The 15,165-nt window shown below is 42.9% G+C and overlaps 1 protein-coding gene across 2 annotated transcripts in view; it reads right to left on the bottom strand.

The window, feature by feature from the left end:
- Window positions 1-15,165, bottom strand: part of FAM168A (family with sequence similarity 168 member A) — a 189,998-nt gene that overhangs the window by 38,004 nt on the left and 136,829 nt on the right. For both annotated transcript variants that reach the window (XM_082845337.1, XM_082845336.1), the window contains one exon: window positions 6,230-6,317. In XM_082845337.1, coding sequence (XP_082701463.1) covers window positions 6,230-6,299 — 70 coding nt within the window. In that variant the 5' untranslated portion in view covers window positions 6,300-6,317. Of the gene's footprint in view, window positions 1-6,229; window positions 6,318-15,165 lie in introns of those variants that run through there.

The following is a 15,165-nucleotide window of genomic DNA, read 5'->3' as shown; positions in this document are numbered from 1 at the left end:
GCTGCATTGGGTCTTTGTTGCTGCGCAAGGGCTTTCTCTAGTTATGGCAAGTGGGGGCTACTCTTTGTTGTGGTGCGTGGGCTTCTCATTGCGGTGTCTTCTCTTGTTGTGGTGCACAGGCTTCAGTAGTTCCGGCACACGGGCTCAGTAGTTGTGGCATGTGGGCCCTAGAGCACATGGGCTTCAGTAGTTGTGGCGCGCAGGCTCGGCAGTTGTGGCGCGCAGGCTCTAGAGCGCAGGCTCAGTAGTTGTGGTGCATGGGCTTAGCTGCTCCACAGCACGTGGCGTCTTCCCGGGTCAGGGATGAAAACTGTGTCCCCTGCATTGGCAGGTGGATTCTTAACCACTGTGCCACCAGGGAAGCCCCCAGATCTGCTTCTTAAATTGCCTTTACTTTTTTAAGTAAAGAAAGCATTCTAGGGGAAAACGAACTGATGAAAAACGCTAGTGAAGTATATGAACAGATCGATTTCCTAGCTTTGCAACCTTGAAGGTCATGTCTTTTGTGGGAGGTATATGAAGTATTTAACATGTTTGCTGCATGCTGAAGCTAGGAAATGCATTTAGGGCTCAGAACAGGAGTGGGGAGAGCATGTGAGCTGGTCTGGGCCAGCAGAAGATTGGGAAGTGGCCAGGATAGGATGTTGACAAGCAAGGTTTTCAAGGATAAAACCTTGGTTGTTACTTTGTGGGAAGACCTAGGTACAAGACCTAGCTCCAACACTTTCCTCAAACACTCCTCTATCTTCTCACCTATAAAATGATGGGTTAGTATAAGGGAGTCCATCTGTTCTCACATTTCAGAATTCTTTTCTAATTGGGTTTTTGAAACTTCACAAGTCAATGGTTGGCCCTGTTACATTTATTACTCTCAGCTGTCTTGTAAAGAAGGCATTCCTAGTCCTTTTTCTTTTTGCAAAGGATACACTGAGGCCCAGAAAGTTTAATAATTTATCTGATGTCACATAGTTTTTAAGTGGCAGAATCAGGTCTATAATCTAAGTCACTAACTCCATATCCCATATTCTTTCCCCTACAGAGGTATACTCATTGCTGTGCATTGTGATAACCATTAACTGAGTGTCAACTATAAGTCTGGTGCCAGAGGCTTTATAAACATGGACCCATGTTTATATAACATGGACCCATGACCCATGGACCCATGACCCATGGACCCATGACCCATGGACCCAACCATCTGTATAGATCATTATCCCATTTCACAGTTGAGGAAACTGAGATTCAGAAAGGTTAAATAACTCACTCAAGCTCACGCAGCTAATTAGTGGCAGAGCCTAGATTCTACTCCAGATCTGATAGGTTCCAAAACCTGTCCTCTCTTCAGCACATATACCAGACCTCTGGTGATCCTTGGACACTCTCACTATTAGAATATTTTAAGAAAAGAAGAGAAAAAGAAAGAAAAGAAAAATAGAGAATGTTTTGGTCTTGACTTCATTTCAAACTTCTAGCAGAGAAACATTTCTGAGGCCTTTCAGAAAAAGAAATGTCCAGTCTGTAAAAAGCCCATTGTCATGGTGAATCTATGTGAAGCATATTCAAGTGTTCACTGTACTATCTTTATTGTCAGCTGGAGCTGCCACAACAAAATACCATAGACTGGGTGGCTTAAACAACAGAAATTTCTTTCTCACAATTCTGGAGGCTGGAAGTATGTGATCAGGGTGCCAGCCTGGTTGAGTTATAGTGAGGGCTCTCTCTTCCTGGTTTGCTGATGGCAGCCTTCTTGCTGTGTCCTCCCACGGCACAGAGAAAACTTGGTGTCTCCTCCTCTTCTTATAAGCATACTAATCTCACTATGAAGGCCCCACCCTCATGACCTCATCTAAACCTAATTATCTCCCAAAGGCCCCATCTCCAAATACTATGACATTGCGGGTTAGAGCTTCAACATATGAATCTGGGGGGACATAAACATTCATTCTACAACTCTATCTACACATTCAGTTATTTGAAAGTATATGAACAGATTATATTCTCTAAACTCACTTTTCCAAGGTGTTCAAGGAGCTAGTTATAACCACTTCATAGGATTACTGCAAGTATAAAAATAAATAGTCTGGGGCTTCCCTGGTGGCGCAGTGGTTGAGAGTCTGCCTGCCGATGCAGGGGACAAGGGTTTGTGCCCCAGTCCGGGAAGATCCCACATGCCGCGGAGCGGCTGGGCCCGTGGGCCTTGGCCACTGAGCCTGCGCGTCCGGAGCCTGTGCTCCGCAACGGGAGAGGCCACAGCAGTGAGAGGCCCGCGTACGACAATAAATAAATAAATAAATAAATAAATAATAAATAAATAGTCTGTAAAACACTGAGCTCAATTTTTGGCACACAATAAGTGCTCAGTAAAAGAGCTTTTAAAAGGAGAGAGAGAGAATGCTGTCAATTGGCTAGAAGACAACTGTTCACTGGAATACATTGTATTGCTGTGATATTGTGACATAATAAGTATATATTTGGTCTTCATCCCTGTTCCTGGCACAGGGGTCCTAAAAACCCTTGAAATTTCCTAAGTGGTAAGAGCAATAAAGATGTCTTTTTGTTGTTGATGTTGTTTTGTCCACGCTGCATGGTATGCAGGATCCTACGGCCTGACCAGGGATCAAACCCCTGCCCCTGCATTGGAAGTGCAGAGTCCTAACCACTAGACTGCCAGGGAATTCCCAAAGGATGTCTTGATATTCATGACAAACCCCTTTCAACCATACCCGAGTTTATGTTAATAAGGTAACTTTTGGAAAGCACCTAAGGATGCGGGCTAGTTGCCAAGGAGACCGAGCATGTTATTGAAGATTTGAAATTTTCAGTCCCACCCCTCCTCTTGACCCCTGGGGAGAGGAGAGGGGCTACAAGTTGAATCAATCAGCAATGGCCAATCATACCTATGTACTGAAGCCAACATAAAAACCAAAAAGGACGAGAGCTTCTAGGTTGGTGAACATGTGGAGGTGCTGGGAGAGTGCTGGCACCCTCTAGAGCAGTGGTCCCCAACCTTTTCGGCATGAGGGACAAGTTTCATGGAAGACAATTTTTCCATGGATGGGGGGGTGGGGTGTTCAGGCGGTAATGAGAGCAATGTGGGGGATGGTTCAGGCGGCAATGCGAGCTATGGGGAGTGACAGACGAAGCTTTTGCTCGCTGGCCTGCAACTCACCTCCTGCTGTGAGGCCCGGTTCCTAACAGGCCTGGACCTGTAGTTGTCCTTGGCCCGGGGGTTGGAGACCCCTGCTCTAGAGGATCCACATTCCTTTCTGCATACATTGCCCTATGCATCTCTTCCATCTGCCTGTTCTTGAGCTACATCCTTTTATAATAAACCAATAATCTAGTGAGTAAACTGGTTTCCTAAGTTCTATGAGCTGCTCTGGCAAATTAATTAAACCCAAGGAGGGGGGTTATGGGAACCTCTGATTTATAGCCAATCAGTCAGAAGCACAGGTCACAACCTGGACTTGTGATTGGCATCCGAAATGAGGACAGTTTTGCGGGGCTGAGCTCTCAACCTCTGAAATGACGTTATCTCCAGGTAGACAGTGTCAGAATTGAGTTGAACTGTAGGACACCCAGCTGGTGTCAGAGAACAGCTTGGTGTGCGGAAAGAACCCGCACATTGGAATTAGTGTCAGAATTATAACTGCAAAGCTGTATTTTATTTCCCTCTTACATTTCAGAGAGAATTTAAAATCAGGAATTTTCCCAACTTCTCTATTCCCTGTGTCCACCACCCCATTACCCCTGAAGCAGATGACAGCACAATGGACTTGATCCTCCACTTCTACTGCCCCCTTCCCAGTCTACCCCAAATTGCTGGCCAGGAGCAGGCTCCTAGCTCCTCAAAGGTGAGGCTCCCTAGTCCTAGAAACTGAAAAGAAAACCCTCTCCCCTAGCTTATCACTGGAAGCAGTGAAAGAAGCACATATTTTAAGACAAATCAGCTTGCTATAACAGAAAGCATATCACTTTGATATCATAAAGATCCGAGTTCAAATCTTTCCTCATCCTTCAGAAGCTACATATACTGGCCAAGTAATACAACCTGCATTAATCTACCAGTTACTTAGCTAAAAGAAGAGTACTATGGAGGTTATGATTAATAAGATTATAATTAATATATATAAAGTACCTAGTATGTGCTTGCCAAATGGTAATTAACACTCTTTAACATAACCATTATTGTTACTAACAATAATAACAAATGTTTACTCTAAAGCATTGTATTTGGCATTTGCTTACAGATTATCTCACTTGGATCTTTATTTCTTGCAATGTGGAGGAAAAGATAACCTGAAAATCTGCCTACTCCATAACACTTAGAAAAGCTGGATAAAAAGTATAACAAACAGTTTATGTTATATAACAAACACAGGCAGACTTGAGATTTTAGGAAAGAAAAAAATCTCCAGGGTCAAAAAATGAAATGAAAAATCAGGAACTCTCACAGTGAACTGATATTGGGATGCTCTGGGAAGGTTTTTCAGTCTGGGCAATCAAAGGGCTTGCTTTTCATAGCTATGGAGGGGATGGGAGATGAGGCTCTGGGCCTTGGAGAAGCCAAGAGCTGGAACTCAAATTCCCCTGCATAAAGCTGAGAATTTAGAGAAGTCATAAGTCAGTTTAGAAGAAAAAAAATTTGTCTGAAAAGTACAGAGACAACAGGAAGCTAAGGGTAAAAAAGAAAGTTTCCTGAAGAATTTGAAACCTTGGCCTGTGTGAAGTTTGAATGTATTCTACTTATGTGGAGTTTATACTATCTGTGTAGTCTTAGAATCCCAGCAGAAAAATTAACTGAAAACATAGTTCCAGGGACTTTCCTGGTGGCACAGTGGTTAAAAATGCGCCTGCCAATGCAGGGGACGCAGGTTCGATCCCTGGTCTGGGAAGATCCCACATGCAGCAGAGCAACTAAGCCTGCGAGCCACCACTACTGAGCCCACATGCTGCAACTACTGAAAGCCACGCACCTAGAGCCCATGCTCCACAACAAGAGAAGCCACCGCAATGAGAAGCCCATGCACCACAACGAAGAGTAGTTCCTGCTCGCTGCAACTAGAGAAAGCCTGAGCGTAGAAACGAAGACCCAACTCAGCCAAAAAACCCCATAGTTCCAGGCTGATACTGATCTTCACTGATTAGTAGAAACAAAGACAATCTTCCCTCTCTCCCTATGGAGTACTAATTATCTCATTTAATTCTCATAACTACCCTGTGAAATAGATAATATGATCTCAATTTATAAAATAAATTTAAATTCAGGGAGGCTAAGCAACTTGTCCAAAGTCATCTAGCTATTATCTGAAAGAGCTTTAAGAATCCGCCTGTCAATGCAGGTGACACAGGATTGAGCCCTGGTCCGGGAAGATCCCACACGCCCCATAGCAACTAAGTCCGTGTGCCACAACTACTGAGCCTGTGCTCTAGAGCCCGCAAGCCACAACTAGTGAAGCCCGCGTGCCTAGAGCCTGTGCTCCGCAACAAGAGAAAGCCACCGAATAAGAAGCCTGCGCACCGCAACAAAGAGTAGCCCCCGCTCCTAGAGAAAGCCCGCACGCAGCAACAAAGACCCAACACAGCCCCAAATCGATCAATCAATAAATAAATTAAAAAAAAAAAAAGCTTGCTCAAGGCCAAGTAAGGGAGAGAATTCTCCCTGGAAAAGTGCTGTCTGAGCTCAGAGCCGAGATCTTAAAGGATAAGGTGAAGTTGTCAGGGGACAATGGCATTCTAGACAGAGGGACAACATACACAAAGGCCATGCAGTAGGAAACAGCATGGTATGCAGTCAGGAAAAAGATCAGCCTTCAGAATCAGCAGACCTGGGTTCAAATATCTATTTTTGTTTGTGGCCTCTTACTGAAACTGTAGTTTCTCATCTGTGCAATGGTGATAATAAACCACACCCTGTACAACTACTTCTAAGATTAAAGTTAAACATGATATGCAAAAGTGCCCAGTGCAGGGCTAGGCCCATGGCAGGTACTCAGTAATAAATAAATGTTACCTCCCTTCCTTTCTCCTAGTTGGCAATTCAATAGACCATGGTCTTAAGAATGTCATTTCCATCTGCACTAGACCCCAGACATGTCTCCCTTCTACAAGTTCCCAAGCTTTACTAGGGCTTTTGGAGGCACAGTATACCAAAAGTCATTCAAAATGTTATGAGATAACATCCTTAACCACCACTTCTCAAAATGAGAGCCATTCCCACACCACTCACCTGTGTAGGCCATGTTCTTAGGGTTGCCATAAGGAGCCCCAGGCTGCACGGGGCTATAAACAGGGTTCATTGTGGACAACTGAGAATCCTACGGAGACACAAACAAACAAACAAAAAAACAGCATTGATTAATGATTGCTCATTCTCCCTGACATCAACTTCTGATCTATAATCTTCAGGTTACACTCATTGAGAAGCAACACGGTACAGTAGAAAGAGGACTACAAAAAAGCCATTTGTTTGTATTTGGCCCTATGCTAGACACTTTTCCCATTGTACACATGAAGATACTGAGAGGCAGAGAGGTGACACAATTTGCCTAATGTCAACCCCGGCCTTTTGATTCTCAGTTCAGTACTAGTCCCACTATCCCACAGATGCCTCTACCATGAGTGTACTGTGTGGCATTGGTCAAGTCCCATCCCCTCTCTGGGCTTCAGTGTCCTGATGTAAAATCAATTACTTTAGGCTCTCTGAGGCCCTTTCTAATTCTAAGGATGCTAGTCTAGGAGTTGGGAAAGGATGCAATTCTACTCCTCACCAGGGGAGCCCAAGTACCTGGTGATAAACACACAGACTGCTGGAAGAGCAGCAAGTGTGTCACCCACCTTTTGCACTTACAGAGGACAGGATACTAGTTACTAGCAGTTTTGGAAAAAAACGGGAATTTACTGCCATTGATCATTTTAATGCAAACAAGGAAACATAGCCAAGATCTCTTTCAAAGCTTATTCAAGGGAAAGAAACTTGGAAATTTCTGTGCAATAAGTATCACCTGCACAAGTGATCTGTTAATTATCTTAATAAAGCACGTTCTCCATTCTGATTAATGGAAAATCTGTCATTAAGCTCTTATTACCCAGCCAATTTGTCCCACCTTGTTTAGGGAACCAGCTCTGACACACAGGCCAACACATGTTTGAAAATGTCTCCAAACATATTACGTACACGTCATAAAAAATCAAACAATTCCCTCCTAACTAGGCTCACATGATAGATGGGCAATTTTTTAGGTCATTAACTTCTCCCATAGCACCTCAGGATAAGAAACAAGTCAAACATTGAAGACAGGCTGTTAAAGTCAACAGCTGGCTTGATGACAATTGCTCTGAGATTAATTACTCTGTCCAGGGTTCTGGAATGAGAGGTGAGGAAAGATGGGTTCCGAAAGAGACGAAGGTGGGGCAGTCAAACAGGCAAAAAAGGAAATGATGTTGGTCAAATTCAGAGGATAGAACTTGAAATGTACCCAATGCGCAGTGCTGCCAAATCACCCCAGGGCAAGAGGCTAGATTAAACTACCACCAGTTGACAAACTGAAACTAGAACAATTCGAGGATAAAAGTTACAGGAGATATACACATTCCAGCACAATTTAAGGAAAAGACACACAGCCAGAGTTATCCAAGAATACACTCTCTCTAAATATAAGCACTCTCCTGGCAAGGTGCTAAGAAAATTAAGAGAGTTCACAGATGTTAAAATACACTGCAAACTATAAAGTGGCATGCAGATGTAAATGATGACAGTGATTGCCTTGGATCTCTCTTCCACCCCACCGGTTCTCTGCTAAATAAGCCAGAGTAAGGAAGACTGTGCTAAGCAGCACAATGGGCCCTGTAAACATCTGAGCACTCTCCTACGGAGAAGGTACTCTGTGCTGCTGATTGGACGAAGTTAGAAATTGCTTTTCATAACCAAAGAAACTCATCAGTTTTGAAACTGATCTCCTGCTGCTCCAAAATGAGGGCCACAGTCTCAGGAGACCATGTCTGAGTAGCACTCCACAACAGCATGGATTCCAATCTCAATTAATGACTGGCAGAAATGAGATCTGCCAGGGGTTCAGAATTTGGAATAAGAATAAGACAGCTACTTCTGGTGAGTGGCTCACAGGCAGACAGGGTTCCTGGCTTTCACGAGAAGGTTAGCCTTTTACAATAGAATCCACACACTGTCAGGGACAGGCTAAAAATGAGTAGGAAGATCACAAGCTCTACAATCAGGCAGATTTAGGTTAAAATCCTAGAACTGCCACATACAAAATGTGGGACCATAGGCAAGTCCACTAACTTTCCTAAGTATCAGTTTCCTCTAGCCTCAAAATGGAAAAGAATAACACATACTTTGTAGAGTTGTTGTAAGGCTTTTGTGTTTTTTTTTTAAAGCTAGGTTTACTGAGGTATAATATACATACAGTAAAATTTACTCCTTTTAGGTATACAGTTCTATGAGCCCTGAAAATGTATATAGTTGTACAAACATCACCACAATTAAGATACAAAGTATTTTCATCACCCCCAAAAGTTCTCTCATCTTTGTGGTCAATACCCTGCTCACAACTCCCAGCTGTGGCAACCACTGATGTTTTCTGTTGCCGTTTTGTGCACTCACATATCAACTTTTATTTTAACAGATGAAAAAAGTGAGGCTGAAAAAAGGCAAATGAACAGTCTGAGGTCACAAAGTAAGGGACAAGGTCAAGATTAGCACCCCAAATGGATCAAAGACCTAAATGAGAGAGCTAAAAACATAAAACTCTTAGAAGAAAGAAGAAAAGATAGCCTAAACCTTTGTGACCTCGGATTTGGCAATGGTAATTATGATACCAATAGCACAAACAACGAAAGGAAAAAAATAGATAAAATGGATTCATCAAAACTAAAAACTGGCGACCGCGGGGGAGGGCGTGCTGCCCCAGGTACACGAGGTTCTGCGGAGCCCAGCAGAGAGCAGTGGGGTGAGGGGAAGGCCGCCTCCACCTCTTGGCCTAGGACAGACCTGCTGGGGTCGTCACACCTTCCGCCAAGGCCTCGGGGAAGCCAGACGGGTTTAGACGGAGCAGCCGGCTGACGTTGCCAATGCGACGTGGACTGCACGGTGCGGACGGGACGAGCGGAATAAGGCGGAAGAGTAAGACGCGGAGATCACCTTCCTCCCCACAGGTACACCAGAAATACATCTACACGTGGCACAACTCCTACAGAACACCTACTGAACACTGGCAGAAGACCTCAGACCTCCCAAAAGGCAAGAAACTTCCCACGTACCTGGGTAGGGCAAAAGAAAAAAAGAAAAAACAGAGACAAAAGAATAGGGACGGGACCTGCACCAGTGGGAGGGAGCCGTGAAGGAGGAAAGGTATCCACACACTAGGAAGCCCCTTCGCGGGCGGAGACTGGGGGTGGCGGAGGGGGGGAGCTTCGGAGCCGCGGAGGAGAGCGCAGCAACAGGGGTGCAGAAGGCAAAGCGGAGAGATTCCCGCACAGAGAATCGGCGCCTACCGGCACTCACCAGCCCGAGAGGCTTGTCTGCTCACCCGCTGGGGCGGGCGGGGCTGCGAGCTGAGGCTCGGGCTTCGGTTGGAGCAGGGAGAGGACTGGGGCTGGCGGCGTTAACACAGCCTGCAGGGGGCTAGTGCGCCACGGCTAGCCGGGAGGGAGTCCGGGGAAAAGTCTGGAGCTGCCGAAGAGGCAAGAGACTTTTTCTTCCCTCTTTGTTTCCTGGTGCGTGAGGAGAGGGGATTAAGAGCACTGCTTAAAGGAGCTCCAGAGACGGGCGCGAGCCGCAGGTAAAAGCGCGGACCCCAGAGACGGGCATGAGACGCTAAGGCTGCTGCTGCCGCCACCAAGAAGCCTGTGTGCGAGCACAGGTCACTCTCCACACACCCCTTCCGGGGAGCCTGTGCAGTCCGCCACTGCCAGGTTCCTGGGATCCAGCGACAACTTCCCCGGGAGAACGTACAGCGCGCCTCACCCTGGTGCAACGTTATGCCGGCCTCTGCCGCCGCAGGCTCGTCCGGCACTCCGTGCCCCTCCCTCCCCCCGGCCTGAGTGAGCCAGAGCCCCCGAATCAGCGGCTCCTTTAACCCCGTCCTGTCTGACCGAAAAACAGACGCCCTCCGGCGACCTACACGCAGAGGCGGGGCCAAATCCAAAGCTGAGCCCCTGGGAGCTGTGAGAACAAAGAAGAGAAAGGGAAATCTCTCCTAGCAGCCTCAGAAGCAGCGCATTAAAGCTCCACAATCAACATGATGTACCCTGAATCTGTGGAATACATGAATAGACAACGAATCATCCCAAATTGAGGAGGTGGACTTTGAGAGCAAGATTTATGATTTTTTCCCCTTTTCCTCTTTTTGTGAGTGTGTATGTGTATGCTTCTGTGTGAGATTTTGTCTGTATAGCTTTGCTTCCACCATTTGTCCTAGGGTTCTATCTGTCTGGTGTTTTTTTGTTCTTTTTTAAATTTTTTTTCTTAATAATTATTTTTTATTTTAATAACTTTATTTTATTTTACTTTATCTTCCTTCCTTCCTTCCTTCCTTCCCTCCCTCCCTCCCTCTGACAACAAATCATTCCAAATTGAGGAGGTGGACTTTGAGAGCAAGATTTATGATTTTTTTCCCCTTTTCCTCTTTTTGTGAGTGTGTATGTGTATGCTCTGTATGAGATTTTGTCTGTATAGCTTTGCTTCCACCATTTGTCCTAAGGTTCTATCCGTCCATTATTGTTTTCTTAATAATTATTTTTTAACTTAATAACTTTATTATAATTTTATTTTACTTTATCTTCTTTCTTTTTTTCCTTCCTTCCCTCCTTCCTTCCTTCCTTCCTCCCACCGTCCCTCCCTCCCTCCTTTCTTTCTTTTCTTTCTTTCCTTCTTTCCTTCTTTCCTTCTTCCTGCCTTGCTTCCTTTCTTCCTACTTCTACTAATTCTTTCTACTTTTTCTCCCTTTTATTCTGAGCTGTGTGGATGAAAGGCTCTTGGTGCTGCAGCCAGGAGTCAGTGCTATGTCTCTGAGGTGGGAAAGCCAACTTCAGGACACTGGTCAACAAGAGACTTCCCAGCTCCACATAATATCAAACGGCAAAAATCTCCCAGAGATCTCCATCTCAACACCAGCACCCAGCTTCACTCAACGACCAGCAAGCTACAGTGCTGGACATCCTATTACAAACAACTAGCAAAACAGGAACACAACCCCCCACCCATTAGCAGAGTGGCTGCCTAAAATCATAACAAGTCCACAGACACCCCAAAACACACCACCAGATGTGGACCTACCCACCAGAAAGACAAGATCCAGCCTCATCCACCAGAACACAGGCACTAGTCCCCTCCACCAGGAAGCCTACACAACCCGCTAAACAAACCTTAGCCACTGGGGACAGACACCAAAAACAATGGGAACTGCGAACCTGTAGCCTGCAAAAAGGAGACCCCAAACACAGTAAGATAAGCAAAATGGGAAGACAGGAAAACACACAGCAGATGAAGGAGCAAGATAAAAACCCACCAGACCTAACAAATGAAGAGGAAATAGGCAGTCTACCTGAAAAAGAATTCAGAATAATGATAGTAAAGATGATCCAAAATCTTGGAAATAGAATAGATAAAATGCAAGAAACATTAAACAAGGACCTAGAAGAACTAAAGATGAAACAAACAACGATGAACAACACAATAAATGAAATGAACAATACTCTAGATGGGATCAATAGCAGAATAACTGAGGCAGAAGAACGGATAAGTGACCTGGAACATAAAATAGTAGAAATAACTACTGGAAAGCAGAATAAAAAAAACAGAATGAAAAGAACTGAGGACAGTCTCAGAGACCTCTGGGACAACATTAAACGCACCAACATTCAAATTATAGGGGTTCCAGAAGAAGAAGAAGAAAAGAAAGGGACTGAGAAAATATTTGAAGAGATTATAGTTGAAAACTTCCCTAATATGGGAAAGGAAATGGTTAATCAAGTCCAGGAAGCACAGAGAGTCCCATACAGGATAAATCCAAGGAGAAATACGCGAAGACACATATTAATCAAACTATCAAAAATTAAATACAAGGAAAACATATTAAAAGCAGCAAGGGAAAAACAACAAATAACACACAAGGGAATCCCCATAACGTTAACAGCTGATCTTTCAGCAGAAACTCTGCAAGCCAGAAGGGAGTGGCAGGACATATTTAAAGTGATGAAGGAGAAAAACCAACCAACCAAGATTACTCTACCAACCAAGATTACTCTACCCAGCAAGGATCTCATTCAGATTTTATGGAGAAATTAAAACCTTTACAGACAAGCAAAAGCTGAGAGAGTTCAGCACCACCAAATCAGCTTTACAACAACTGCTAAAGGAACTTCTCTAGGCAAGAAACAGAAGAGAAGGAAAAGACCTACAATAACAAACCCAAAACAATTAAGAAAATGGGAATAGGAACATACATATCGATAATTACCTTAAATGTAAATGGACTAAATGCTCCCACCAAAAGACACAGATTGGCTGAATGGATACAAAAACAAGACCCATATATATGCTGTCTACAAGAGACCCACTTCAGACCTAGAGACACATACAGACTGAAAGTAAGGGGATGGAAAAAGATATTCCATGCAAATGGAAACCAAAAGAAAGCTGGAATAGCAATTCTCATAACAGACAAACTTTAAAATAAAGACTATTACAAGAGACAAAGAAGGACACTATATAATTATCATGGGATCGATCCAAGAAGAAGATATAACAATTGTCAATATTTATGCACCCAACATAGGAGCACCCAATACATAAGGCAAATACTAACAGCCATAAAAGGGGAAATTGACCGTAACACATTCATAGTAGGGGACTTTAACACCCCACTTTCACCAATGGACAGATCATCCAAAATGAAAATAAATAAGGAAACACAAGCTTTAAATGATACATTAAACAAGATGGACTTAATTGATATTTATAGGACATTCCATCCAAAAACAACAGAATACACATTTTTCTCAAGTGCTCATGGAATATTCTCCAGGATAGATCATATCTTGGGTCACAGATCAAGCCTTGGTAAATTTAAGAAATTTGAAATTGTATCAAGTATCTTTTCCGACCACAATGCTATGAGACTAGATATCAATTACAGGAAAAGATGTGTAAAAAATACAAACACATGGAGGCTAAACAATACACTACTTAATAACGAAGTGATCACTGAAGAAATCAAAGAGGAAATCAAAAAATACCTAGAAACAAATGACAATGGAGACACGGCAACCCAAAACCTATGGGATGCAGCAAAAGCAGTTCTAAGAGGGAAGTTTATAGCAATACAAGCCCACCTTAAGTAACAGGAAACATCTCGAATAAACAACCTAACCTTGCACCTAAATCAATTGGAGAAAGAAGAACAAAAAAACCCCAAAGTTAGCAGAAGGAAAAAAAATCATAAAAATCAGATCAGAAATAAATGAAAAAGAAATGAAGGAAACGATAGCAAAGATCAATAAAACTAAAAGCTGGTTCTTTGAGAAGATAAACAAAATTGATAAACCATTAGCCAGACTCATCAAGAAAAAAAGGGAGAAGACTCAAATCAATAGAATTAGAAATGAAAAAGGGGAAGTAACAACTGACACTGCAGAAATACAAAAGATCATTAGAGATTACTACAAGCAACTCTATGCCAATAAAATGGACAACCTGGAAGAAATGGACAAATTCTTAGAAATGCACAACCTGCCAAGAATGAATCAGGAAGAAACAGAAAATATGAACAGACCAATCACAAGCACTGAAATTGAAACTGTGATTAAAAATCTTCCAACAAACAAAAGTCCAGGACCAGATGGCTTCACAGGCGAATTCTATCAAACATTTAGAGAAGAGCTAACACCTGTCCTTCTCAAACTCTTCCAAAATATAGCAGAGGGAGGAACACTCCCAAATTCATTCTACGAGGCCACCATCACCTTGATACCAAAACCAGACAAGAATGTCACAAAGAAAGAAAACTACAGGCCCATATCACTGATGAACATAGATGCAAAAATCCTCAACAAAATACTAGCAAACAGAATCCAACAGCACATTAAAAGGATCATATACCATGATCAAGTGGGGTTTATTCCAGGAATGCAAGGATTCTTCAATATACACAAATCCATCAATGTGATAAACCATATTAACAAACTGAAGGAGAAAAACCATATGATCATCTCAATAGATGCAGAGAAAGCTTTCGACAAAATTCAACACCCATTTATGATAAAAACCCTGCAGAAAGTAGGCATAGAGGGAACTTTCCTAAACATAAAAAAGGCCATATATGACAAACCCACAGCCAACATCATCCTCAATGGTGAAAAACTGAAAGCATTTCCACTAAGATCAGGAACAAGACAAGGTTGCCCACTCTCACCACTCTTATTCAACATACTTTTGGAAGTTTTAGCCACAGCAATCAGAGAAGAAAAGGAAATAAAAGGAATCCAAATCGGAAAAGAAGAAGTAAAGCTGTCACTGTTTGCAGATGACATGCTAGTATACATAGAGAATCCTAAAGATGCTACCAGAAAACTACTAGAGCTAATCAATGAATTTGGTAAAGTAGCAGGATACAAAATTAATGCACAGAAATCTCTGGCATTCCTATACACTAATGATGAAAAATCTTAAAGTGAAATCAAGAAAACACTCCCATTTACCATTGCAACAAAAAGAATAAAATATCTAGGAATAAACCTACCTAAGGAGACAAAAGACCTGTATGCAGAAAATTATAAGACACTGATGAAAGAAATTAAAGATGATACAAACAGATGGAGAGATATACCATGGTCTTGGACTGGAAGAATCAACATTGTGAAAATGACTCTACTACCCAAAGCAATCTACAGATTCAATGCAATCCCTATCAAACTACCACTGGCATTTTTCACAGAACTAGAACAAAAAATTTCACAATTTGTATGGAAACACAAAAGACCCCGAATAGCCAAAGCAATCTTGAGAACAAAAAACGGAGCTGGAGGAATCAGGCTCCCTGACTTCAGACTATACTACAAAGCTACAATAATCAAGACAGTATGGTACTGGCACAAAAACAGAAAGATAGATCAATGGAACAGGATAGAAAGCCCAGAGATAAACCC

This window comes from Leucopleurus acutus (genome assembly GCF_964270905.1).
Source record: "Leucopleurus acutus genome assembly, chromosome: 8".
NCBI classification, from domain to species: Eukaryota; Metazoa; Chordata; class Mammalia; order Artiodactyla; family Delphinidae; genus Leucopleurus; species Leucopleurus acutus.
Note: the sequence above shows the minus strand (reverse complement) of the source record. Positions and strands in the feature narration are given on the sequence as shown.